This window comes from Pholis gunnellus (assembly GCF_910591455.1).
Source record: "Pholis gunnellus genome assembly, chromosome: 12".
Classification (NCBI taxonomy): Eukaryota; Metazoa; Chordata; class Actinopteri; order Perciformes; family Pholidae; genus Pholis; species Pholis gunnellus.
The window spans coordinates 17,194,413-17,221,057 of record NC_136539.1 but is presented as its reverse complement, the minus strand read 5'-3'; the positions used below and the strand labels follow the sequence as shown (position 1 = coordinate 17,221,057).

The 26,645-nt window shown below is 45.0% G+C and overlaps 3 protein-coding genes across 4 annotated transcripts in view; 1 reads left to right on the top strand and 2 right to left on the bottom strand.

Moving 5' to 3' along the window:
* The window catches only part of LOC306703630 (general transcription factor IIF subunit 2-like), a gene marked incomplete at both ends in the record, with an annotated part of 30,001 nt that extends 26,748 nt beyond the window's left edge, over positions 1-3,253 (top strand). Inside the window, 3 exons of the mRNA XM_079169639.1 lie at positions 1,031-1,130; positions 1,514-1,657; positions 3,113-3,253. Coding sequence (XP_079025765.1) covers positions 1,031-1,130; positions 1,514-1,657; positions 3,113-3,253 — 385 coding nt within the window. The remainder of the gene's footprint in view (positions 1-1,030; positions 1,131-1,513; positions 1,658-3,112) is intronic.
* Positions 3,254-4,621: 1,368 nt separating this feature from the next.
* tpt1 (tumor protein, translationally-controlled 1) lies at positions 4,622-7,430 on the bottom strand. The gene is made up of 6 exons (XM_079169862.1): positions 7,293-7,430; positions 6,570-6,643; positions 6,053-6,240; positions 5,837-5,942; positions 5,532-5,648; positions 4,622-5,039 (listed from the first exon to the last, which is right to left on the bottom strand). The coding sequence occupies exons 1-6, from the start codon at positions 7,318-7,320 to the stop codon at positions 5,037-5,039; spliced, it is 516 nt and encodes a 171-aa protein (XP_079025988.1). The 5' UTR covers positions 7,321-7,430; the 3' UTR covers positions 4,622-5,036.
* A 596-nt stretch (positions 7,431-8,026) lies between these two features.
* On the bottom strand, positions 8,027-26,052 carry ranbp2 (RAN binding protein 2). Of its 2 annotated transcripts, XM_079170545.1 has the most exons (30): positions 25,899-26,052; positions 24,956-25,023; positions 24,742-24,853; positions 23,619-23,771; positions 23,289-23,519; positions 23,025-23,167; positions 22,741-22,936; positions 22,464-22,604; positions 22,047-22,206; positions 21,759-21,940; positions 21,467-21,666; positions 21,113-21,236; positions 20,636-20,797; positions 20,207-20,344; positions 19,524-19,655; positions 19,222-19,446; positions 19,010-19,093; positions 18,681-18,822; positions 18,465-18,559; positions 13,534-18,373; positions 13,143-13,220; positions 12,119-12,295; positions 11,919-12,005; positions 11,607-11,782; positions 10,655-11,363; positions 10,373-10,456; positions 10,116-10,264; positions 9,727-10,000; positions 9,172-9,527; positions 8,027-9,048 (listed from the first exon to the last, which is right to left on the bottom strand). In XM_079170545.1, exons 1-30 carry the CDS (start codon positions 25,968-25,970, stop codon positions 8,743-8,745), a joined length of 9,996 nt encoding a protein of 3,331 aa, XP_079026671.1. In that variant the 5' UTR covers positions 25,971-26,052; the 3' UTR covers positions 8,027-8,742. The 2 variants fall into 2 exon arrangements, with proteins under 2 accessions (XP_079026671.1, XP_079026672.1); XM_079170546.1 differs by lacking the exon at positions 13,143-13,220.
* Positions 26,053-26,645: the final 593 nt, after the last annotated feature.

Below are 26,645 nucleotides of genomic sequence, written 5' to 3'. Positions count from 1 at the left end.
CTGTCTCCTCTCCATCACAATCCGTTATTCCAGCGAGTGGCATTGCTATAGCAACAACATCACTGTGGCAGATGCACTGCCACAATACAACCCAAAGAAAATACAACACGGTCTCCTTCAGTGTGCGTGTGTGTCCGTGTGTGAGCCCGTTTCTGTGCCGGTCATCTGGCTGGGACTCTCTTAGACGTTACACGATGGTACTGCGGTGTAGTGTAGAGCACACACTAAACTGTGTCCATTTGTATTGACAAGGAACGTTTTTACTTTTCACTCTTTTTTTTTTTAAATCTCCCATTTGGGTGGCAGCTGACAAATGTCCCTCCATCATGGCAGACTACGGGATATGCAGGACATCGTGTTGTCAGGGCGTCTGTGTTTGTGGACACAATTCAAGAAAACTGTTTCAGTAGTAAAGTGATTTTATATACCACTCGCCACATAAATGTGCATATTGGAGAGGAAATACGCAAACAAAATCCATTTTAAATGCTTTAACACACATAGTTCAATTCATTTTTATTATTTCGGTAAGTTATATTTGTGTATATTTCTCCACTGATTGTCATTATTACTGATATTTTAGTTGTATTCATGTTATCTGTTTTGATTGAGTGTTAAAACATTGAAGATGAAACTTGACTCCTCTACTAAGCAATAAGAGAAGTTAGTCCCTAATGCTTAAACATGCTTCACCAATGTCTTCACTGGCATGTCGGTCAATGGTTAATATTTATTTATGAACACATCAGGCAGCTGCTGCAGTGCTTTGTGTTTTAATATTTCTTCCTTTTCTGTTTGTGTGTCCGTCAGTTTAAATGAAATGTGAAGCCGAGTGGAGATGAATAATAGACAGCAGAGCAGCTGCCATCACTTATTTGGTTAGTTTGTCCTCACGGTGCTGACAGTTGTCTCCTTGCTAACAGGCACAACTGTCAGCACAGATCAAGTTGGACCACAGAACTCACAAAGCAAACTTTATCTCCCTGTTTGTTTGTGTACGTGTGTGTGTGTGTGTGTGTGTGTGTGTCAGGCTGCAGCTTAAAGAGTCCATGAAGCCTCAGCGTTTGTCACAGCAGCTGGATAAAGCTGTCACTACCATCTTCAAGCCAGTGGCCAACCACGATTTCAATGTGAGAACTAATAACTGTGTGTGTGTGTGTGTGTGTGTGTGTGTGTGTGTGTGTGTGTGTGTCGATCTATAGGATCTTGGCCAGATCGATCGTCATTTTTATTGAAAATGCCAAAAACAACGCCGCTTTAAGCATGTTTAATGTGAATATTTGCTATTTTTCTCAATTATCCATGACGCTAAAGTAAATATCTTTTGAGTTTTGGATTGTTGGTCAGACAAAACGAGACACGCTAAATACTTAAATTATGATTTAAAAAACGGATACATCCTGATCACATTGTGACATTAGAATCAAACCTGAATGGTCAGATTCATTAGTTATATCACAAGTCTTATTGTTTTTAATGTTAGTTGTATTAACAATCTCCACCTGAATCTCAGGTGGAGCATGAGAGGAAGAAGAAGTCCGAGGGGAAAATGGTGAGGGCTGAGCGGCAGATCGTGTTGGACATGCTCTTTTCTGCCTTTGAGAAGCACCAGTATTACAACATTAAGGACCTGGTGGACATCACCCAACAACCTGTTGTAAGCAGCACACACACACAGACACACACACACACACACACACACACGCGCATATAACAGCAGCGTAGCTGAAAAAAAAAAAACACAATACACCTGCCCACTATCCACCTTGCTTTGTTCAATTTGAACAAATCGCCCACGGCATGACGTTCATGCCTGTTCACACTATCTTTTGAGGCTGAAATCTGGGCCAACGTGCGCACATACACACACACACGCACACACACACACACACGCACACACACACACGCACGAAAAATGGGATGAATCGATACAGCGCAGTGGATTCGTTCCAGCTCGCGGAGAACAGCAACGTGTAGGTGCTGATGAGACCTTGAGGTCCTCCTCTCCCTCTGATTGCATCTGATTGCATAACCATCGGGTGAGTAGGAGTCAAACGCCGCAATACACTCCACACCATCGTTTTGTTCCCTAAAGCACTTGGCTAACACTCAAATTAACTGAACTAAAGTAACCGAAATGCCCATTATGAAAATCAGGTGCAGTGGGCTCAACTCATTCCTCCCAGCTCAACGGAGACACCCAGTGGCCGTCTCACACAGAGCCGCCTCAGTGTGAGACTTTGGGCTTGTGTTGGATTTATGCCTGTTCATGGAACTAAACTAAACTGTCACTACAGAAGTGAAAAGTCTAAGCAGAAAGTAAAAGCAGAGTTCCAGCGAAATCACCATTTAGTGTAAATGTACTAAAAATAAAAGTGGTCAGGGATCTTATTCAATCTCATGCATATATATCATATATCTAAAGCATATACAGGACTGTCTCAGAAAATTAGAATATTGTGATAAAGTTCTTTATTTTGTGTAATGCAATTAAAAAAACAAAAATGTCATGCATTCTGGATTCATTACAAATCAACTGAAATATTGCAAGCCTTTTATTCTTTTAATATTGCTGATTATGGCTTACAGCTGAAGAAAACTCAAATATCCTATCTCTAAATATTAGAATATCATGAAAAAGTATACTAGTAGGGTATTCAACTAATCACTTGAATCATCTAATTAACTCGAAACACCTGCAAGGGTTTCCTGAGCCTTGAAAAACACTCAGCTTGGTTCAGTAAACTAAATCACACGTATGGGGATTATCACAATATTCTAATTTTCTGAGACAGTCCTGTATATATATATATATATATATATATATATATATATCTATAGCATATATAGGAGCTTCTAGTCAGAGTCTTCTGACTTCCGTCGAAAACATTTCGTCAAAGACATCGAGTAGTAAGTCATTAAAAATGTCACAAAATGTCCTAGTATTTTATGTCATATAAAATGTCATGAATAAGTAATAGTATATTATGTCAGAAAATGTAAAAGTCATAGTGTAGTACATCATTAAACTCATATGATAGTATGTCATGTGTTAAATACATACTACGTGTTAAAATACACTCTGTTTGTCACAATGTGTTGGTTTCTCCAGACCTACCTGAAGGAAATCATGAGGGAAATCGGGACGTACAACAGCAAAGGGGCTCACAAGAGCACCTGGGAGCTGAAGCCAGAGTACCGGCACTACCAGTCAGCTGAGGAGGAGGAAGAGGAGGAGATGCAAACGGCCTGATTCCAGCCGGTTCCTCATCACACGGGAAAGAAACGGAAGGGATGCAGCTTCCAGGGTTTTCCAGTGACTCGCTGAATGTAGACGTCAAAAAGGAATTACTGTTTGACGGGTATGCAGCCAGTATGTGATGATTTTGAGTGGAAAACTCTGCTTTAGCTAGCACAGCACTTAAACATAAATAAACACATTGTTCACAGTGTTGGGTTTCAATCAAGGTTTTTGTAAGCTGAGAAGTGAAGAACCAACGGCTGTCTGGAAGAGGAAGCTGGAAACAAAAACATGAGAAATATCGAGACACAAATCACACAAGGCTCTCCTGCTACACTGACAAGGAACTTGAGCAAGATGGCTCTCTTCAGTTTGTTTTTTTACTTCAGCTTTCACGTTGTTCCATATCAAAAGTATTGAACTTTTACGTTTTACTTAACTCCTAACGTCGATAGAGCACTATGAGCAACAACTGTTTTCTCCCCCCATAGAACACCATTTTGTAACAATTGAATAAACCTTTTTCCCCACTCCGCCGCTTGTTGCTGCCGTTATTAAAATGTAAGACATGTTGAGTTTCTGACTGCACACTAACCACTCATGTGACGGGTGTTTTCTATCAGCTGTCTGAAGGCTAAACATCTGAGTAGACTGACATCAGAAGTTCATTATTTGTGATTTAAGTAGATGTCAGATCACATCAGAAATGCAGCCAGCTGGACCTGGTGGTCACTACTGCTTTAAGGTGTGGCTGGTGGATTTATAGAAACACTGAATTAGTCGTGTCCCGGTGTCATCCAAGTTTCCTTTTTAGCAACTTTTAATTTAATCAGTGGCTTAAACAGAATTGGGAACACTCACTTCTCCATTCTGTCAACTTCGTCAGTTTTCCTGGCTTTGACAAGTTGTCACATGACTGAAATTACTAAAATATAAAACACGATCCATACTGTAAAGAAATGGCCTTTTTTCTTGTGATGGGATTTGGGTTATACAAAAGAGCCCTTTAGGACTTCCTTTCCTCTTGATTAAAGCAGCCAGTTTGAACAGGTAATCTCAAAAGTAAAGGCTTACTCAGCATCCCTCACAAATAAAGCAATAAGGCAGTCTAAGCAGGTTTCATTGGTGTTTTTAATATGAATTAAAATAACTGTAGTTTTGTTAAAGCAGAGCTAATGCAGGAAACAGACCAGTGAGTCTGAGTTTGCATATTGAACACTTGTACTTGTGGATGAATCTGCATGAATGAATGAGATGATATATTTTATGTTTTTATTTCAATTAAGTACATTTTTTTCCCATACTGGGTGTATAAAATAGAAAATAATGTTATATATATATTGGACGTTTCGTTGTAAAAAATACATGCAAAAGAGAAGGTGGTGGTACTAGACTTTATTTTCAAATTAAACCAGAAGAATTTTCATTATAGATGGAGTCGTATTTAATGCAACCGTAAACAGGTGGTCTGAGGAGTCACCCTGTAGAGAGCTTTGCTAAAATACATCTTTCAATCAGAAGTCCACTCACTATCCCGCCCTTTTCTTTTCAATCCCAAAAACTGTGCCAGTCCTGGGATGAAAATCAAAACACTGCAAAAGCCAAAAAGAATATTTAAAAACAGTATTCAGTGACCAGTCGTGTTTGAGTCACCCAGTCTGGGGCATGGTGAGTATAAGAAATTGTAAAAGTTTTTTTTTTCCAGGCATGATGCAAAACATTGCTCCTTCAGTCTGTTCTTGGGGGCCATTTGGAATGCAGAAGCCAATTGAAAAGCAGATGTAGTTCCGGGTGTTTACTGCAAGAAAGAAGAACACACCTTGATTAACTTCCTTTGAACACCAAAATGAACCAATTCAAAGTTCCGGTAGAGTTGAGTGAGAAATGCAATACTGGCAGAGTTCATACACGTACATCAAGGAGATATGTAGGCCACGTATGTGTGATGAAACATTTAAATGATCAAAAAGTTATACATGAGTCTTCTCTTCCGCCCAATAGCCAACCCTCGCTACCCATCATTATCAGTGCCGTGCACGTAGGAACCAAACGGCACGTTTTCTGGCCGGTAGTTTAATAAATAAATATGAAATAACACAGATAAGCTGGTTTTTGTATGTATGGAAACAGCTAAATGGAAATGAATTTTATTATTTACATTCGTGCTACTATGACATGTCCAAATGTTTTCTGTGGGGAAATAAACAGACGTTTCTCTACAGCTGCATATAAATAATTTTTAAAAAGTTACTTCCTGACTGTGTATTTCTAGACGGAGCAGAGTACTTACACATTTCTCAGCAATGAGACCGTCCTTGAAGAACAACATGAATGGTGTGATTCCGTCCTCACGGTAGTCCATCAGTCCCACCATGCCCTCTGGGTTCATGCGCTCTCCCGTGAAAAACTGCAGAGAGAAGAGGACGACAGAGTCAGAAGACAAATCAGCAAAAACTGCGCGAACCCCGCTTTCAAAAGAGATGCCGGTCTCAAGGCGAGCGACCATAAACTGTGGCGAGCGGCTAAGAAGACGAGCGTCGTCTTTGGACGGTTAACAATAAAAGGGTTTGTGCACAGCCATTGTTTGCATAATACCTGGTAGTTCTTGAGGTTACCCAGGATCTTCTTAACTTCTGGTTGTGCATCAGCCATGAAGGGCTGCACTCTCTCTGGGCAGGTGTTCTCCAGGTGGGCCCTAACGCTGGACATGCAAACAAAATGACAAATTACATACAAACACTACAGTACCAACTGCGGTATTTGGCCAAAAATAGTGATGTTTTATTGGTAACCTTCAGCACTGATACTTACGCTTTAAAGTAATCCTTGATGTAGGCCACATAATCCTTCTTGCCGAAACCTGTCTCCTGCAGTTTGTGGTTGAGGACGATGTCGACTCCAGAGACCATGGACTCATCGGTGCCCTCAGATTGTTCTTCAGCCGATGCGTTGCCACCGATTAAAGCTTCGTCGATGCCGCCCTCTTTCCTGGAGATCATCTAGACACATTAAGCACAGACATTAGGGGGGGGAATACCAAAGTATGGTGGATCACAGGGATAGTGGGATGGATGGGGGAGCGTCTTGATTGCCAGTAGGTGATGGCTGCCGGTTGGAAAGACTAGAATGTAGCCACTTTGACCATTTAAACCCAAAGTGAAGCTCAGCCCAACACCGTTAAGCCAAATGAGTTGCAAACAGCTTGTTGGTAGTTTAACATCAAACCTTTAATTGGGCCCATTTCATTGTGACCCTACATTAAAGCCAACCATGTGGAAAGAAAACACATTTAATGTGACCACACACACAGTTCTGCTTGTAAACTCACCTTTCCTTCAACTTCATAGAACATGCCGTTTTCAGATTCTTTGATTTTGTAGATGTCCGAGAACATCTCGTCATCTGCGGGAGGAAAACAAGTGTCACACTTTTTTTTTTTTTTTTTTTGAAACACAAAGCAAATATTTCTGGTCTGAATGCGTCATCATCCACGAGCTACGTAAAACGCCGGTCATCAAGCTAGCCAACATTCCTCTGTAATGACTAACCAACGTTTACGTCTTTTAACTTTGTGGTTAAATAAATCAGTGTTAGCGGCGACGTGTGTTACTTTTTGGCTAAAGTTGAAACGCTGTAGAACATTACGATAGTCAAAAATGAAAAATATAAAATAAAAAAAAAACAGCTAGAAGCTACGTGCTGCCGAAAGGCCTCGTACACCACGTCACTGTATCATGACTAACGGTACCGGAATATCCGGATCTATGAGCTTCCCGTTATGATATCCACACGGTAGCCCCACTTACGGTCAACTGACTGGTACCACTCCTAGATCCACGGCCATAAAAACAATAGCTAACCGACCTCAGCATCACCGGCTAACTATCTCTGGTTAGCATCTAGCATCTAGCTAACACGAGTTAACCAACGTTAGCTTAGCTAGCCTAGAGACAACTCTCTCCTAATAACGTTGACACAGCCCCCAAAAAAATAACTGCCGCCAACATAACGATACCTAACAAGATGACTTACTAAACATACGATTACTTACCGCTGACGATGCACTTGTAGATGATCATTTTTGGGGCTTAGAGGTGTTAAATCTTTCAGAGAAAGAGCGCAGGCCGGCCGCTCACACAGCACACTGGAGAGGGAAAAGACCGACGAGAGCGCGAGGCACGGCATTTACATCCTGCTGACGTCATCGGGGGTTGGTTTTCTCGCGTCTCTGCGCTTTGCTGCCAAATTCCAGCTGGTGGCCTAAAGTGGTACTACACCCACATACTTACTCAATGAATAAATCCCAAAGAATCGTGTGTAATCAAGTGCAAGACATGAGTCAAAATCCTTGCCAGACACCTACAATGTCAAATTTTTCAATTATTTGAATGCCGTGTTGGATTTTGATTTGAACGGTTACATTATCAGTGAAATATATTTCCCAACACAAAGGCCTAAACACTTAATTCTGGTGGTGAACTAAATATCATTCTGCCTTAAGTGCTCAAGATAAAAAATATATTGAGGCTTCAAATGCTGCAATCAGCCAAAAAAATGTACCAGTGCTGCCACAGCACATGCCCAAAGAAATACTACAGCCTGTGTTGAGAGATTACTTATTAATTGATTATTAAGTAGACATCTAGATGGTAAAATCAATATCAACAGTGACCGTGCGTGCAGCCTGTACGTTTATCTCTATATATCTCTATATATATATGCATTTGTTTCTATAGGCAAGAACAAACATGAAACAGTCTAATGAAAATATCTCAAGCAGCCATCCATTACTTATAAAGCAACTTTATTTCTCCTTTATGAGCAAATTATTTCAAACTTTGTGATTATAATGGGTCGCCTTTGTAAAATCCAAACCAGATGTGATGTGGTCATCTAGCAACACAGTGAGATGACTCCTTATTTATCTGCACATCGTGAAAGTCACTTACACAAAGAAAGAAATCACTGGAGGAGCCAGACAGTAAAAAGTACACAGTTACAAACCAACAGGTGCATTCAAATAACATCCTCACCTTTCAATTACAGTTAAGACTCCCTCAAAAAGGGAAAACATACCAGAGTGGAGCTTATGAAGAGGACCAGCACATATAAATTGAGCACATGCGAGACAAAAGAACAAAAAAAAAAAAAAAAGATTTAAAGAGTAGCCCATGTACAATTATACACAAATGTATTGACAGATAATGATAAAGATGCAAGAGAGCAAAAGTATACTGTGTTTGCTCCAAATGCCTCCTCCCACATACTACACCATGTTTGCCAATTGAGATCATGTTATAGGATAGCAAAATATATATTTATTATTCCAGGCTACTGGAGTCAAGTTTCTAAGATGAAGGGACTTGATCCGTAGTCCTGTAATCACTGTTTAATTCTCAGATGCAGACAATGACAACGGCTTCGGGTCTAGCAGGAAACGCATCATTATCCAAAGTCTTTTTTGACTTTAGCTGTACATCTGGATCTTAACATTTAAAACGCTACAGCTGTCCACAGTCTGTGATGACGAGCTTCTTTGCGGGCTTGCCTCCCTTTGTGCCCAGCTCTCCCATCTGTTGCACAACATCCATGCCTTCCCGAACCCAGCCGAAAGCCACGTGTTTGAAGTCCAGGTGCTCGGCTTTCTTCAGGGTGATGAAGAATTGGGAGTTGTTGGTGTCGCGCCCCCGGTTGGCCATTGACAGAATGCCTGGGCCTGTGTGCCGCACGTCAAAGTTCTCGTCCTCAAACTTGCTGCCGTAGACGGACTTTCCTCCTGTGCCGTCGCGGTTGGTGATGTCACCGGCCTAAACAGGACCAATGGGGAACTTAGTAACATTACACTGAAATCTGCTACATACAAAAAACACCATCATAAGAAGTTTCACATCTTAATTATGTGTGAAACTGCGGTCATGTGATCGCCGTACCTGACACATGAAGGCCGGTATGACTCGGTGAAAGATGGAGTCCCGGAACCCGAAGCCCTTCTCGCCGGTACAGAGAGCCCTGAAGTTCTCTGCCGTCTTTGGGACGATGTGGGAGAACAGCTCTACGGTGATGGTGCCCAGCGGTTGGCCGTCGGCGGTCACTTGGAGGAACACCTGGGGGTTCGTGTCTCTGGAGTGCTCCTGAACTCTGGACATCTGCGGCGAGGAGATACACGACTCATCACCTTCGATTTGGCCCGTGCGGCTCTGACACTCACAGAAGGTCTTCTTGAAGGATTCGGTTATTTCGGGGGTTTTGAACTTGGCCGCCAGCTGCTCCACTGCACTGTCGCCATCTTGAAAAACGGAGGGAAAGACAAGAGACCATCAGCAAGAGGACAGCTACAGAGCATCAACACACATATTCAGTGGTGATCTAGCTGGTGTGACAGACAGGGATGCACCTTACACCAGTATGTTCCTCTCTGTGGAAGTCTTTGAGGTGCTCTAATGGAAAGCCTACTAGTTCTTTCTAAGCTCAAGTAAAATGCGTACCTGAGTAGTCGGTGGCGGTCCAGATCAGCGCGTTAGCCGAGGCGTTCATGGGCTTGAGGTCCATTGCCTGTGTGATGGTGTGGTTGGCACAAACCCTCAGCACCTGCTCTCTTCTCATCAGGACTCGGTAGAAGCGTTTGGTCGGGTGGAAGAGGATCTTGAGGTCCCCGACGCCGCGCTCCTTCCACTGGCCGAGGTCTCGGTCCCACCGGTACAGCTTGGCGCGCTCCTTGAACAGGATTTCCTCATCCTCTTCTCCAGACTTGGTCTCCACCTGAGAGAGACACGCAATCACACAAGGACAAGGTGTGGCCCTGTACGTCATTCACGGAACTTCAATTTAATGTCTAAAAGAAAACGCCAATAGTCCGGCATTTTTAAAAAGGTACCTCTGGTAGTGACACGATCGGCTCAAAGTGAATGTCCTCGTTATTGGAAGCGTCTTCATCGCTGCCCTCCTCTCCGCCGTTTTTTGTCACAGAGGACAAACCTTTCCCAAATACTGTTGCTCCAGCATTCGCCCACGAGAAGTTGGTGTCTTCATAAAAGAGAAGAAATAAATATGTGGTGTAATTCAATTTTGTTGAGATGTATGTAGACAGTCAGTTGTCAAAAATCGTAAGAAAATGTCAATGTTGAAGCAAACCTTGACTTCCAAATGCATATGCGTCTGTAGTTTGGGCCAGATCAGCAAAAGAGGAGCCTCCCAACGTGTGGAAACCAAAGTTGTCTGTGGTGGGAGCGGAAAAGCCGTCATGAAATACAGAAGCGAATGCAGTTTCTTTGATTCTGTATGCAGGATTCCAGCAGACCGTGTGTTGGACACAACAACATGAACATCTAATATAGACGCAGTAAAAGTACCGGTATACAAGTATAGTCAGCAAAATATATTAAACTGTAGTGATGAACAGTACGCGCTCTATACCTTCACTGGCTGTAATTGAAGGCCCAGTGCTGGACTCTGGTTCTGGGCTCTTCTTAGTCGACAGGTCAATGGGAGAGCTGCTGCCAGGAGCTTCACTCCGAGTCTCGGTCGGCTGGTCTGAGGTCTGCTGCTCCGGTGCAGACGTGCTGTCTGCAGCTTCTGGGCTGCTGGATAACGGGCCAGATGTTTGTTCTTCTGGAGCTACAGCAGGGCTGCTGGAGGCTTCTTCAGCTTCTGGGCTGCTGGATGACAGGCCAGATGTTGGTTCTTCTGGAGCTACAGCGGGGCTGCCGAATGACGGGCCAGATGTTGGTTCTTCTGGAGCTGCAGCGGGGCTGCCGAATGACGGGCTAGATGTTGGTTCTTCTGGAGCTGCAGCGGGGCTGCTGAATGACGTGCTAGATGTTGGTTCTTCTGGAGCTGCAGCGGGGCTGCTGAATGACGTGCTAGATGTTGGTTCTTCTGGAGCTACAGCGGGGCTGCCGAATGACGGGCCAGATGTTGGTTCTTCTGGAGCTACAGCGGGGCTGCCGAATGACGGGCTAGATGTTGGTTCTTCTGGAGCTACAGCGGGGCTGCTGAATGACGGGCCAGATGTTGGTTCTTCTGGAGCTGCAGCGGGGCTGCTGAATGACGGGCCAGATGTTGGTTCTTCTGGAGCTGCAGCGGGGCTGCTGGAGGCTTCTTCAGCTTGGTTTAACTGGGCCCCCTGAAACAATGTAACTACGATAAGACAGATGCTCTCTTGATGCTACATTAACAAATAAAACTCACTGGTTAAAGCGAGACACATGAGGCAAAACATAGTTTTTTTTATGCACTGATTAATCTTGAGAATTAGGGCTATTTTGCTTTTGTAACATCTTTCAGACTAGTGGAAAAAAACCCATCCAAGATACAGATGTAGTTGTTTGTTTAACTGCACTCTATTTCTAAGTCTTGTGTCCATTACCAGGTCTTGCTGCGCCTTGCGGACTTCTGTCTCAAAGTCTTCGGGCTTGTCGTGGTCCGGGTCGCTGTCTGTGGTGCTCAGGCCGCAGAAGAAGGTGGGTGGAAGCTGGAGGCTTTTGGCCTTCTCCTCCTCCTCCGGCGTTGGCTTCTTTTCCCACACCACCTGGCAGTCTGGCTCTGTATGCGGGCAGCACACACAAGTTTAGGGCTCAAGAATGAGTGGCAGGCGAGGATAGGATTACCTCTGAATGACATGAAGTGAATGGCGAGGGCGAGTAATTGGATAAAATGTGACAGGATATGAGATTCATACCATCGCCACATGCTGCAGCCTTTCTCTCAGGAGGATCAGGGTAGAGCTTTCCATTCAAGGCGCTTACTGCGGACTCAAAGTCCTCATCTGAAAATAAAAAATCTCATGAGTCATAAGTGTAATGAAAGAGTCTTTGTATTTACCGTGTTCATGTCAACAACACATACTTTTATACTCTGTTTCTTAGCTTTATGTCTCACCATCAGTTGGATCGTCACTGGTGTAGCCGGGTTCGTTCTGGTAGCAGAAGAAGGTGAGAGGCAGCAGGAGCTTCCTGGCTAAAGCGGCCTGTTCCTCAGTGGGTTCCCTGACATAGACCACCTCCACCTCCGAGTCCTCATCCGACCCTGCACTGCCTCCCGCTGCCTGAGGCGGCCCTATGACAGATACAATAGAAGAAGACCGACACAGTGAGGAGGAACTGCTTAGAAGAGACAGAACTGCTTTATTCTCTTCATGATCGTAGGTGTTAGTTCCACGCTCATGCACAGCAAAAACATGAATAGCATGCTTTTGATTTACAAATCAAAGACAAGTTTTACTAAGAGGAATTTCTGCATAAGCCTGTCTGTTTATTTTCTTACTATATTTGGGAGACTTACTGTAGGACACATTAAATACCTGAGCATCTACTCTATTTAGCCTTTGCTGAGGTGCACATCGCTGGCAGCAGCCAGACTAAACGGGGAATTGCATTTCATGCTGTTGCTCCACATCCTGCACTAAAAATGGCACATGTGACGTTTGCCCAGTTCATTCCTCTCCGAGGAATCTTCTCAGCTCACCTTACTAAAGACATCCACTGGTGTCTCCTGTTGCTATGCAAAAGTTTGATTCGGTCTGTGGATTCATGAAATGAGAGACTGGACGTTTGCATATGAGAGATGGTGTAAAGATTCAATCAAACAACTATTTTAGAGCACAAACTAACAAGAACAAACCTTATGTTTGAACTCGTTATGAATTATTTAACTGAACATGACCCTGATGAACTAGCAGATATACCTTCTTGTGCGAGACATAGGTGCTACTCGAGTATCGTTTTATTTACTAAAATATGTTTAAACAATTAAAACTGCACCTCCACACACTGGACATGCAACATGTTAGCATGAATGTTGTTTTTCCACTCCGTGCATCCGGGTTATTTCTGTCTAGTGATACGGGCCAGCCAGGTGACAGCTGAGAAGTGTTAACACACACACACTGCAGTGATTAGAGTACCTGGGGGCTCAAATTGGGTTGTTGATGTGTTGGTCCAAAAAGCCATTGGGTTATCTTTGAAAAGCCTAAAATCCAGCCCTAAAGGATGATGGGTTGTTGGGCGAAGAGAAACTAATTGTGAGGCTGGTATCATAACCATAAAACACAGCCAAAAGTGTCAAGATGAAAAGTAGATTGTTTTCTGCATATAATGAAACAACATATTGAAACGAAATGGGAAATCAGGAATACAATTTCTGTCCTAGAAAATTTGGAGACGGGTCTTGGCTGGGTGAAGATGGAGCCATGAGGTGCAGATGAAACAAGACAATGGGGGGAAAACTCAAATGAACAAAGACAATTGTTATGCTCTCTCAAAAACAAATCAGAAAAATAAAAGATTATTTTTTACCTTTCTCTGGGATTTTGAATGCAGGTGAAGCCTTTCCAGGACGTCCAGGATCTTTGGCTGTGAAGCCGGATGCTGAGTCCTCAGTCTCAGAGTGAAACTTAGGAGAGCCGAAAAACTTCTGAAGGCTTTGAGTGCCGAAGACAAACTTCGGGGGGGACACCACTGTCTTTGAAGGGTTGACTGGACTCTGGGACACAGCTGCACTCTGCTTACACTCGGGGGGAAGCTCTGTACGTTCCTTTGTGGTCTCCTCCAGAACAGCGATGGCTGCCTTCCCACACACAGGTGTAGCTGCCTGTGGAGACGCTGCAGGTCCACCGTCTTGAGGTGTGGCAACCACGGACGTCACCGGAGTCATGAGTTCCCCCGTTCCTTGGGCAACCTTGGCCTCTTCGAATACCTGCTTGAATGTGTTCGCGGTGTCCTGCAGCTTGAACCTCACAGCCAGCTGCTCAATGTTACCCTCTGCTACTTCAGCAAAGTCCAGGGCACTCCAGACCCAGGCCTTCTCCGCTCCCTTCATGGGCTCCAGCTTCATGGCTGCGGCGATCCAGTGGTTGGCACAGATCTTAAGGACCTGGTCTCTCCTCATTATCAACCTCACTCGCTTGGTGTCGAAATTCTGCAAGAACTTGAGGTCTCCGATGCCCCTCTCCTTCCACTGGCCCAATTCCTTGTTGTAGCGATACAGCTTGGCCCTGTGACTGAAGACCACCTGTTCATTCTCCTCCCCTGTAGAAATCTCCACCAGATCCGGCAAGGGGACCACGGGCTCAAAGTACTGGCCATCCCTCTCCTCGTCCTGGGTCACATCCAGCTCGTCATCGGTGCCCACTGAGGCTCTGCTCTGGTTCAGCTGCGCAGGAGACTTGGAGGGGCTGATGCCGGGTTGGAAGCTGAAGTTAAATCCACCGGTGGATTCTCCGAAGCGGAAGAGGTTCTTTCTCAGGGGGCTGCTGGCCAGAGGAGTGGCATAGACTGATGAGTCAGCGGTATCGTCTAAGGCATCTTCTCTTAGGTCGTAGTTGTCCCACTCTAAGGTGGGACCAGTGGTTTCACCGAGAGGCTTGATCACAAGGTTTGAAACACTGCAGGATGTTGTAACGTCTCCCTGTCTGTCGTCTTTGATCTTTGTTCTCTCGTCGGTCAAAAAGGACTTCAGATCTTTTAAACCAGATTTCATTTCCTCTGCTTTCTGAATGAGGCGGGCGGTTCTGCCCGTGTCAACAAGCTTGTGAGGGGTTTGTAGGGGAATGTCCAAGAGAAGTCTCTGACACTCCTCAAACTTCTCCTTAAACTCCTCAGCAAGTTCTGGGGTCTTGAACTTGGCGGCCAACTGTTCAAGTTTAGCATCCCCGTCAGAGAAGTCATTGGCCATCCACATCCACGCTTTGTCTGAGCCGGCCAGGGGCTTAAGATTCATGGTGGTGGTGATCCAGTGGTTGGCGCACACCTTCAAAACCTGCTCTCTTCTCATCAGGACCCTCAGCCTGCCATTAGAGGTGTTTTTCAGGAACTTAAGGATTCCTACCCCCCGCTCTTTCCACTGACTTGTGTCCAAGTCAAACCGGAACAGTTTGAGACGCTGAGAATAGAGAACCAGTTCATCCTCCTCCCCAGTCACCAGGTCCACCCTGTCAGGCATCTGGACCACTGGTTCAAACTGGATGTCGTCGTTTTCCTCGGTTTTGTACATGTCGTCTTCTTCCAGCTCATTGGTGGCCTCTGCCCTGGTGGGGAACGTGAACAGCTGCGCACCAGCCCCAGAGAAACCTTTGAAATTGGGTTCGTCCTGGCTAAACTTAAAGTCTCCTTCAGAGGTCATTGCCAAGTCAGCAAAACTGAACGTTGAGGTTTTTCCAGAAATCAATGGATTTTCCTCTTGCTCCGTTTGGTCCACTAAGGGAGTAGACACATTTTCTTGCTCCTTGTGCTTGTCAGCGATGCTTTTCAGAAAACTGGAGGCCGACCCTGATGGAGGCATTTGATCATCAGTGGAGGGAGTTTCTTGTGCAGAGTCCTGAATGCCGAACTTGAAGCCACCAGCTGCACCAGGTATCGAGAAAGAGAAGCCTGAAGAACTTGTGGCGTTCAATCCAGACGGAGGGGCTTCAAACTTAAAAGAGGCAGCTGAGCTTTTCTCTTTGTTTGGACGAAACTGAAAAGCGCTGCCAGTTTCAAAAGGCATTGTAAATCCAGTCCCAGCAGGCTGGCTTGATGAACCTTTGTTGCCAAATGTAAAGCTGAACGTGGAGGCCGAGGGAGCCGTGCTTTTAGCGTTGGGATTTGCCGTTTGACAGGCCACACACTTATCGGCAGAGGCATCGTTTCTCACCAGACAAGCGTCACAGTCCCATTCCCCGTCCTTCATGGCAAACATGGCTGCTAAAGAGGGAGTGGCATGTGGGGAGTGACAGGAAACACATTCTGCAGCTGATGCATCATTTCTGACCAGGCAGCTATTGCAGTCCCACTGCCCTTCCATTTTTGCCAAATCAGCCCCGAATCCCGACACTGCTGGCAGATTTGATGCTACTGGAACCCCCTCTGTTGGTTTAGCAGCAGGGTTGGGGGTGTTACAGGCGACACAATTGTCAGCAGAGACATCGTTTCTTACTTCGCAGACATTGCAGTCCCACTGCCCGGGCTTCTTGCTAAACTGGGCAGCAAATCCAGAGCCCACAGCAGATATAGACGGTGCTTCTGCGATTGGTACCGTTTGTGCCGTTGTAGTTGTTTTAGGAGAGGCTTTAAGAGCTTTACAAGAAGCAGGGTTGGGGGTATTACAGGCGACACAATTGTCAGCAGAGACTTCGTTTCTTACTTCGCAGGCATTGCAGTCCCACTGCCCGGGCTTCTTGCTAAATTGGGCAGCAAATCCAGAGCCCACAGCAGATATAGATGGTGCTTCTGCGGTTGGTACCGTTTGTGCCGTCGTAGTTGTTTTAGGAGAGGCTTTACAAGAAGCAGGGTTGGGGGCGTTACAGGAGACACAATTGTCAGCAGAGACTTCATTTCTTACTTCGCAGACATTGCAGTCCCACTGCCCTGGCTTCTTGCTAAACTGGGCAGCAAACCCAAAGCCCACAGCAGATATAGATGGTGCTTCTGCAGGTAGGGCCATTTGTGCTGTCGCAGTTGTTTTAGGAGAGACTTTAGGAGCGTTACAGGCAACACAACTGTCTGCAGAGGCCTCGTTTCTTACTTCACACGCATCACACTCCCATTGGCCCGGCTTCTTGCCAAACTGAGACCCAAAACCAGAACCAAATGCACTGGTTACTGCGTCAGCAGGTTTTGAGGTACTGGTGCTCTTGCCAAATGTGAATGAGGAGGGCATAGATGCTCCAAAAGCACCAAATCCAGAAAAAGTAGAGCCAGAACTACTGGGCTTTGATGAATCTGTACCAAATTTGAAAGTGAAGGGACTGGCTTTGGTTTCACTGACAGCCTGAATGTCTGGCTTGGATGAAGAATTGGGATTGGCACTTTGACAAGCGGCACATTGCATATCCGTGGGTTTGTTTCTTACATAGCACACAGTGCAGTCCCATTCCCCATCTTTACGGGCAAACTGGGCTGCCAGTAATTCAGAACCTTTCACGTTTTCCTCTTTCTTCTCCCGTTGATCGTGCTTTTTTGCTGATTTCAGAACAACTTTCTGGGCTTCCTCAAACTTGGCTTTGAAAAGCGATGCCTCATCTGATGTCTTGAAGCGGATGGCTAGCTGTTCAGGCTTAGGCTCCTCATCCGCATAATCGATGGCATTCCAGACCCAGGATTTGTCAGAGCCAGCATTCGGTTTCAGTAGCATATCGGCATTGATGTAGTGGTTTGCACAGATCTTAAGCACCTGCTCCCTCCTCATTAAGAGGCGGACCTTCCCTTTGGCGCTGTGTTTTAGGATTTTAACATTGCCGATGCCCCGCTCTTTCCACTCCTTTGTGTCCGTGTCAAATCGAAACAGCTTTGCCCGGTTGCAAAACATTTCCTCCTCCTCCTCCTCACCTGTTTTCACATCTACTTTATCAGGAAGGGGCACAATGGGTTCAAAGTGAGGACCGTCTTCATCCTCGTCAACATGAGTGCTCTCATTGTCGCTCTCTGCGGCTCGTTCTTCTTCAACCCCAAACGCTGGCTTGGTGACGTCCCCAAATGCAAATGGCTGATCCACATTTCCAAAGAGACTTCCAGTGTGTGTGCTCTGTGCAGAATCAGTGAAGGTGAATCCAGGAGCACTTTTATTTCCAAAGGTGAAGATGCCCGTTTGGCTGGGGGGTTGGTCCTGGGCGGGAGGGTTCTCTGGGACGGTATCTATTTTAGAGGGGAAGTCTGATGTAAGAAGACCCAGCAGACTTTCACTGTGCTTGGCCTGGGAAGGTGGGAAAGTGAAATCTCCATCGTTGGATTTAAAGTTGGAGTTGAATTTAAAAGAAGCAGAAGGTGTCGACTGGGCGACTGCCCCTGCTCCGAAACTGGGCACTTTAGGGACTTCAGCAGGCGCCTGCTGGCTGAAGGAGAGCTTCCCAAAGTCCATAGGCTTCCCATCAAGGCTCTTTGGTGGCTGAACGGGGACTACCGATGGCTTGGTGAAGTAGCCGGGTTCAGGCAGGGGAGGGTTAGTGGTTTGTTGGGTTACGCTCTGCCCATAATATTCTTCACTATACGGTGAAAGAAGACTTGTGGCCGGCGATTCAAACCGAAGAGGAGCTCCAAAGACCTGTTCTTGAGGAGGGTAAATGCAGGCTGGGGCCGTCTGCAGTGGAGGAGTATGAGTGGGCTGCTGGTAGGAATACATATGCTGCTGAGGTGGCATACGGTTCATATTATACATTGGGCCCTGTGTGAAGAGAGAGAACAAATTAATCAAACGTCATTCAACATAGTCTGAAGTTTATTGGTGTGAACAAGTGTTAAATAGTGATAGTTACCTTAGTGGGGGTGACATTTGCTGCTGTGCGCAGGAGATACTGAGAGTTATAAGCTGGAGACTGGTTGTAGTACGCCGAGGGGGCTGTGGTTGCAACTTGGAAAAAAAGATGGAAATAAATATTTATGCATGTAAAAAGTATCTTTATCAAAAGCTTATAGACAAACATACTGCACTATAACTATATTCATGCTTTGGCTCTATGGAGTGTGCTGACCTGTTAGAGGGGCCCCATGGTAGGACTGGACCGGGGTAAAGGGCTCCTGGAGGCCCTCGGCCCCGTAGCTCTCACCATACATCTTGTGATGAGGGGAGCCTGCGTTCCCTGAAGAGTTGTGTCTCAGATCATGAACCTCGTTCTAGAAAACATGGAGCTTAATGAGACGTGACTTACTTTTACATCTTCACAAAATATTTAATTTACAGTCTTATCACACTCACACTGCAACACTGGTGTCACTCTCTAATTCATGTCTTTAAGAGAAATCAGTGTGAAATTAAGTAGAACATTAAAAAAATAAGAGATGTTTCATCTCTTATCCTGACCTTGAGGGCTTCCACTTGCTGACAAAGCATCTGGAGGAGACTTTTCTGGTCCTCCACCCAATGAGGTGGTGTCTTGGGAGAAATCTGAACGACAGGAGAAAGAAATGAAAAGTTACTAATTTGTGTTGTGGATTGATATTTGTGTTTACATACAGATGATATGAAGAAATCTCTGATGGTCTTCTGAATTAGCATCAGTGAGCTGAACCTACCAGGTGTCTTTTAGAAGGAGATATGATGCTTTTGTTAGGAGACAGAGTGGAGAACTTTATGTGGGATACTGCGGTAGAGGTTTCTATGGGATGAGCGGGGCTGGAGTGGGCCGGTCCTCTTCGACCCTCGTCCTTCTCCTCTTCATCCAAAGCCTCCGCACTGTCACCCAGCTGCTGGTTCACATCATTCAGGAGGTCCACGACTTCCTCCATGGAGACGGGCAGCTGGGACACAGGTGTGATAAATGGTTACACAGCTGCAGAGTTGTTCACATTAACCAGTGAAAGCAAATGGGACTTACCCTCTCAATGTCATCTGCATTGGCGTTGTAGATCTTGGACAGGTAGCTCCTGAATTTTCTCAGAAAAGTGATGCACCTGTCTTGGGTTTCCTCAACTCCGTTGCTGGCCTCCTCTGATAGCCGCTGGTAGATCTGCCAAGGAAGCACAGCACATTGTAGAAAACACATGGCAAAGGCATGTTCAGGTGTCAGAAGCACTGACATCCATATCAGAGATGAACCAATCAGATAGTCAGTAAAATGTTTTTTTTGATCAGAGATTCTCTCAGATTATCATTGTTTTGTTAGGGTGTTGTTCCAGATAGCAGCTCAGAGGATGTAATACTGTCAGACAGAGCAGAGGTGGTTTAGTTTTGCTCAACTGACAATGAATACCTTTGAATCTCCACCTACATTTGTCCTGCAATATTCAACTGATATGCTCCCAAACGGCATGCTTATTATGCTGAAATCTCCACAATGTTTGTTATATATTGGCAATGCACTATTCCTGCTTTAAAGGGAACTGTTGGACAACTTGCTGCCATGAATGGGAGGAAGTAATAAACTGGTTCTTTTGTAAACAAAAATCCTCTTTAGTGCAAATCCATAAAAAACAATGGCTGAACAGACAGCCATTGTTTAATTCAGATGGTGAAAGAGAAGCTTATCCCAGTTATGTTGTGTAGAAGCGTATTTCTTACCTGTGCCAAATGCCAGGTGGATGACATGTTATTGATGGATTCCAAAGTAGCGATGGCCTCCTCGGTCTTGCCTTCAATGTCGAGGAGAACCGAATACGCAATATTGGCTTCGTCTTCATGGCCCTTCACAGAAGACATCTGAAACAACATGAAACGATCATTTGGCAAACTCTTCATTCTAAACACCCATTAGTATCAACGGTGCATATATCTGCTGTAGTGGCCTCAGTGGGAGTCAAACCCCAAACCTAAAGGGATTGAAAAATGTCACAAAAACTGTAAACCTGTGACCCAGCTTACAACTATGTATTAAGATGAAACATCATTCTATAAATCATCACGATTTAGGAGTGGACACAAGGGGCGCCCAACCATTACCACTTATATCCAACATTTCATATAATAAGAGAAAAACCTGACGGTATTTACCTGAATATCTTTGGAGGGAAAGTGTATGAAGAGCGGCTCAAGTGGTTCTGGTATACTGCGTCTGTTCTTGATCCTTTCCAAAAGTGGAAGTACAACTTTCCAGTAGTGGACACTGCGGCTGATGTACTCTTTCTGGTCGTAGTACGAGTTCACTCCATCGCCCTGGGTTGATTAAGGATAAAAAAGTTGCTGAGCATCAAGAAAAGAAGATTAGCATGACGAATCAGCTTGATGCAGGGCATAAAACATTAAAAAAAAGGTACGACAAACACGTCATGCACTTTTGACACAAGTAGTTTCTACCATGAAACCAACGTACACACAGAGAACCAGCACATGTGGCTGTCAGTGCATCTTAATCTTGTTCACATGCAACAGCTGAAGGGAACGTGACAGAAAGCAGCAGGTGGAGAGGCGTGTGTGTGCGTGTGTGTCTGTGCGGTGTGTGTGTGTGTCTGTCTGTGGCTGTGTATGTACCGTCTGGCTGAGACGCTGGGCCCAGTGGATGGCCATGGCTGGCTGGAGCCCGTGTTTCTCTCCGGCCCTCAGAGAGCTCAGTCCGTGCTGCACAATCATCCTCAGTTTGGCCGACATACCAGGACTACAAGGAGACACGCGACAACAACAGTGAATACCAGGACACGCGATTTGTAAACAAAAATGAGCAAGTGCTCCCTTTTGGCCTGATTGTGTCACTTATTGGGAATAGCAGAGATCATCACCAGAATCTAATCACAGAAACACTGTTTGGGTGGACAAAACTAACTCATGTAATCATTTTAACCGCGGATATTTTGGTAAATACACGGTTTTAAGATCAGTGTTACTCACGCTGTTCGTTTGTGAATGAGGCTGAAGATGGCGTCCCACCACTCCCTCTGTCTGTCGGTGGTCAAGAGGCGCAGGAGGGGGAGGGGGAGGCAGCGAGGCTCGTAGAGCTGCTGCTGTTGCTGCGGGTTCACGCCGCTGCTGATCTTCGCCGTCTCCTGGAGCTGACAGTGGCTACAGAACACCACTCCATGTACAAACACCTGGACGGAGTAAACCAGAACCAGAGACATAGAGGTTTAGATTTTGTTAGAAATGATAAATTGTAGAAGCAAAACAAAATGGTTGCACCTACCTCCAGGTCGAGCAGGCAGATGGACTCTGGCGCATTGGTGTCCAGCTTGGAGGTTTCCAGAGTTAGTCTTGGAAACAGCTGCTGCAGCCAGTCCCGCAGGGCTGGTCTCTGGGCCAGCAGGGTCCACTGTAGCCCCAACCAGCTCAGGTGTTGCAAGTCTCCAGCATGCAGCAGGATGGAGCCTATAGCGGAGGCATTAGAGTTATTACAGTGTCGTAAAGTGGACCTGAATTGAAAAGAAAAATCTTCAGGCTACTTTAGTGCTCAGGCAGATTATTGGTTTCGTACCAGCGTCACATTTGACGAGTTGATTGAGCTCTGGAGCCGTAGTGTTAATGGAATGAATGTCATCATTGGCAATAAAGGAAGCTCCAGTGGAGGCCTGTGGTCCAAACAGGAGTTCAAACAGAGAATCCTGACCACTACGGTTCCCAAACGCCTCCACCACCTACGCAGAGAAAACATTAAAAAAAATGTCTGATATGATGCAGAATTGAGTGGTGTTAGTGTTAGACTGCAAAGAGAAAGCACTAGTGCATCTGTCATGGTTGTGATTGAGTGGTATGCACCTGGATTGTCAAATCTCAGTTCCACAAGTCTAATTGTACACATTCCGAGTTTAAATTAATCCAATCAATTGATTACATTGCCCTTGAATAAGGATCAGAACCTTTAACTAAACTGAACTAGAATACATGGACAGACCTCTCGGATCAAGGTGAATGAGTCAGTGCTCAGATTCAGCAACATGTGACCGGCTTGACTCTGTCGGTCGTTGGCCAGCAGCTCCAGGAGCTGTGGGGCAGACTGGTCTCTTTTGGTCACTTTAGCCTTCGGTCTCGGGACCTGGTGGACGGACAAACAAAACAAACTGTGTTCAAAGGTTTCTGTCCTTGGCTCCAGAATAAAGTCTGTTAAAGGGAAACCAAAACACTTAACCGGTGTTGGAAAGCAGCTGCCAAGTGTTTTTAAGTGTCAGTACCTGGTATGCCAGCAGGTAGCACAGTGCAGCCAGGTCGATGACAGCCCTCCAGGGCTGTTGGTGGTCCTGAGCCAGCTTCAACAGCAGCGTGGCAGCATGCAGGTAGAGGTGACCTCTCATTTCCACAAACGCCTCACAAAGATCGTCTGAGTGGCGGCCAGCAATGCTGCTCAGCGTCTGCATAGCTTGGTCAAAACTACACACACACACACACACAAACTGAATATGCAGCAGTTTCAGTGTTTCTCCTTTATTTATTATGCAGCACCTTAGCCTTGACCTACCCTGTAAGTGCATCGAGGCTCGGCTGCATGCTGCTCTCAGACAGTGTGATTCTTAGCAGGCTGCAGTGGGCCAACAGCAGCTCTCTCTGCAGACGCCGACACGTCTTCTCATTACCAGAGACGCTGGGCTGAGCTAGATAATCCTGCAACAATGGCCATTAATTTTATTGTATTGTTTTGAAGTTAAACAGGTTAGATTTAAAGATATGAAACACATAGAACATAATAGAAGCTTTGAAATATGTACACGTGTTTCATGCTGACCTGCAATGTGTGCACCACCACCGTGTACCAGTCTAGGCTGTGGCTCAGCAGGCTCCTTTTCTCAGCAGCCAGGCAGTGTTTAACGGCTTCGTCCAGCCGCCCGTCCTGACAGAACAGCTGCACCAGCTTCACGTTCACATGAGCGTCAGCTGGCCTCGCCGCCAGCTCGGCCTGGAGGAGGTCGAACAACCGGTTCCAACCCGGCTGACCCTGGCGACTCAACAGGCGCTCCTGCACAGAGCGGTAGTTAAAGACGAGTTAAAAGAATGCCACGAGGTGACTTCAGCAGTTCACTGATGGAGGTCTTGCTGGATTAAAAGGGAACCTCACCTTCAGGTTGAAGACGGCAGGGTTTCCTGGCAGCAGCTTGGCAGCTTTCTCCACCCAGAACTCTGCTCTGTTGTCACATTCCTGCTTACTGACCAGTAACTCAGCAACCTTCAGCACCAGATCCCTTTGGGCTGGGTTCAGGTCCACTGACCGCTGCACACACACACACACAGTAGTGTCAGTTTTAAAAAAAGTCTGCAGACATCGGATCTATCCAAAGGGCAGCACTCTTCTCAAAAACATAGAAAGACCAATAGGTTGGCAACCTTTGTTACACCACTAAGAAGTCGTAAGAGGTTATTAATTTGTAATTTTGGGCTAAATACAAATGACTTGAGAGTCAATTTCATTACAGTAACAATTACCTCTGATAAATCTTTAAAACATGCATACAGTAGACTTTATGAGGTCAGTTATATTATAACATGCCAATGCAGGTGTGGATAGGACTATAAAAAAAGTAGTCATAGTCATTCATAGTCAGTGTATTATCTACAGTAGAGGACTGTTGGCACGAGAGAAAAGCAATGTACTGATGTGGACAGGGGCCCCACCTACAAGAAAGGCTCACTTAAAAAAGAAGAAGTAAATAACCGTTTAAGCGTGTGCTATATTTAGAATATGTTCACAGCTTCAGCTTGCTGTCAAACAGTTCTTCCTAACAGTGAAGTGAACTGAAAGTGAAACTTATGTATGCTTTCGTCAAAGCCACCACTTTCAGTTCAGCTCTCATTTGGAAAATACACTAAATATAGAGTACAGTGCATTCAAATTAAATTTGTTTTTGCAACTTTCACATAATTGACACCAAAGACGGAAGGAAAAATATGTAAAGCTTTGTGGTATTGATATGGAAACTGGTAGGAACAGCGAGCATGGCTGACACACAGTCGTAATAGGTTGTCTGCACATACACAAAGAAAAAACGAAACTGAAATATTAGGAATAAGGATGTTAGGAAAGTCAGATGCCAGCAGCCAAATGAGCTGTAATGCAGTTTACAGATTTGCATCCACGCTGCAGGTTTGGCTGCATTCATATGTAGTCATTTAATGCAGGAAAGAAGGGTTTGTGGAAGAAATGCTTTGCCCCTTCCACCCCCACAGTGACATGTTCTTCCTACCTTGTAACATCCTACTGCCTTGTTGATGTCTCCCTCTCTCTCAAAGAGCTGTCCCAGGAATTTGTGTGCTTTTGGATCTCTCTCCTGGACTTTGAGATACTCGGATACATGTCTAGGAAGAGCATTAAAGATGTAAGATTTATATCAACATAATGGAGACCTCGTGAGAAGCAATGATGCATCGAGTCAACAACAGGGAAGCTTGTGTCCTCACCTTTTGGCCAGTTCATATTCCTTTGCTTCGAAGTACAATTTGGCAAATAAAAACCCTTTGACTGGCTTCTGTGGAAAGAAGACATTCAAGAGAAATATCAATGAACCAACAATGTTTGAAGTAATTATATTCATATTTATAGTAGTTATGTTAGCTAGCAGGCACAAGGATAACATCAGTATTTGTCTTATAGGTACATTTTCCTGGATACAAATGACCTTTACACTTAGATATATATTGTGTCACTGGAACATTTGTTTACCACAACTAAAGACCATAGTGGAAATATTACAATTTCTGGACTTTACTTTGTAATTCGTGTAGTTTGGTGTCATTTAATGCCCTGATTCCAACAGTGTCAAATAACCTAAACTATGACGTTATTGTATATAGAAAATGTTTTATGCTTAACGTTAAGTAATTTCTGTTTACAAGTAACTTAGTGAGCAGTTAAGCTAACGTTACGCTCCCTGAGTAACGTTAAAGGTTTTGGCGTACAGCTAGTAAGGTGTTAACTTACATGAGGGGCGATTGAGGCCATGTTGTTAACAGGCGGTAACGTATTTAACGTTACTAGCTGTACGCGTAACTTAAATCAAAGTATAGCTGTGCAAGTGGTGGCTAACTAGCACGGCTAATTGTGGCTAGCGGTGCTGTGACGAGCCCCATGCCGCGCAATTTGTCGGTAGAAATGGGAGGACTGGTCTAAAGGGGGGACCACACGCCGGGCGGTTAACCGACGGTTAGCTGGCTGCTATCCAGGAACAGTTAACGGACGTTACACTGAACACACAATCCAAAGTTAACGGACTCAACGGCATCTTAATGAAAACAACTGGTGTTTGTTTCATCCTGCTTGTTTCCTTACACCGGTTGGCTGACACATGCTGGTGTGACATGATGGCAGCGACATGCTAACGTTAGCCGCCGGGGCTCAACTTACCTCTTTGAGTGAAGGAGACGAACTCTGTACGGAGGAGACGTAACGGTCCACTTCAACTTTACTCCGCCGCATGACTCCCCCCCAAAAAAGGATTCTTCTAAAAACGGTTGACTATGGTTCATAAGAGCACCGGGAATTCACAACAAAACATTAATAGCGGTTACACTGTCACTAACGTAGCGCTAACTCCTCACATTGCGCAGTCTCATTACAGTCAAATGGCAGAGGAGGGTCACATGGGGCGATGAGCTCACTTGAATCGGGCTCCTTAACCAATAGAAAGCGAGTATTCAGTGTGACGCACGCTGACGCACTTATTTTGAAGGAGAGGTGGGCTGAACCATCTGTCTGGACCACATACTCTTTGCATTATTTGTTGGGATAATTCAAATAATGTGCTTAATATTGTATAAAACAATCATCAAACACCAGTAAAATCTCATTTGGTTGTATTTTGCAAGATGGATATTTATTGACAATGGTTTAAAGAAAGTAGTAAACCATGCATAACGCCTTATCAGGGACAGTGTAAGTAGTGTATTACAAGTACTAAAAGTGTGTATCAAGCATCATAAAGCCGTAATTACCTCTATATCCATGTTGTCTGCACTTTATGCATGAGTGGGAGTAAAGTTGTACCACAACACCTACTCAATATTATGTATGCAAGAAAGGATTTCATAGCTCAAGTAAGTCCAAAAATGTTACTTTCAATGGAGAACAATTAAGCCAAAACCTGCCTAAACA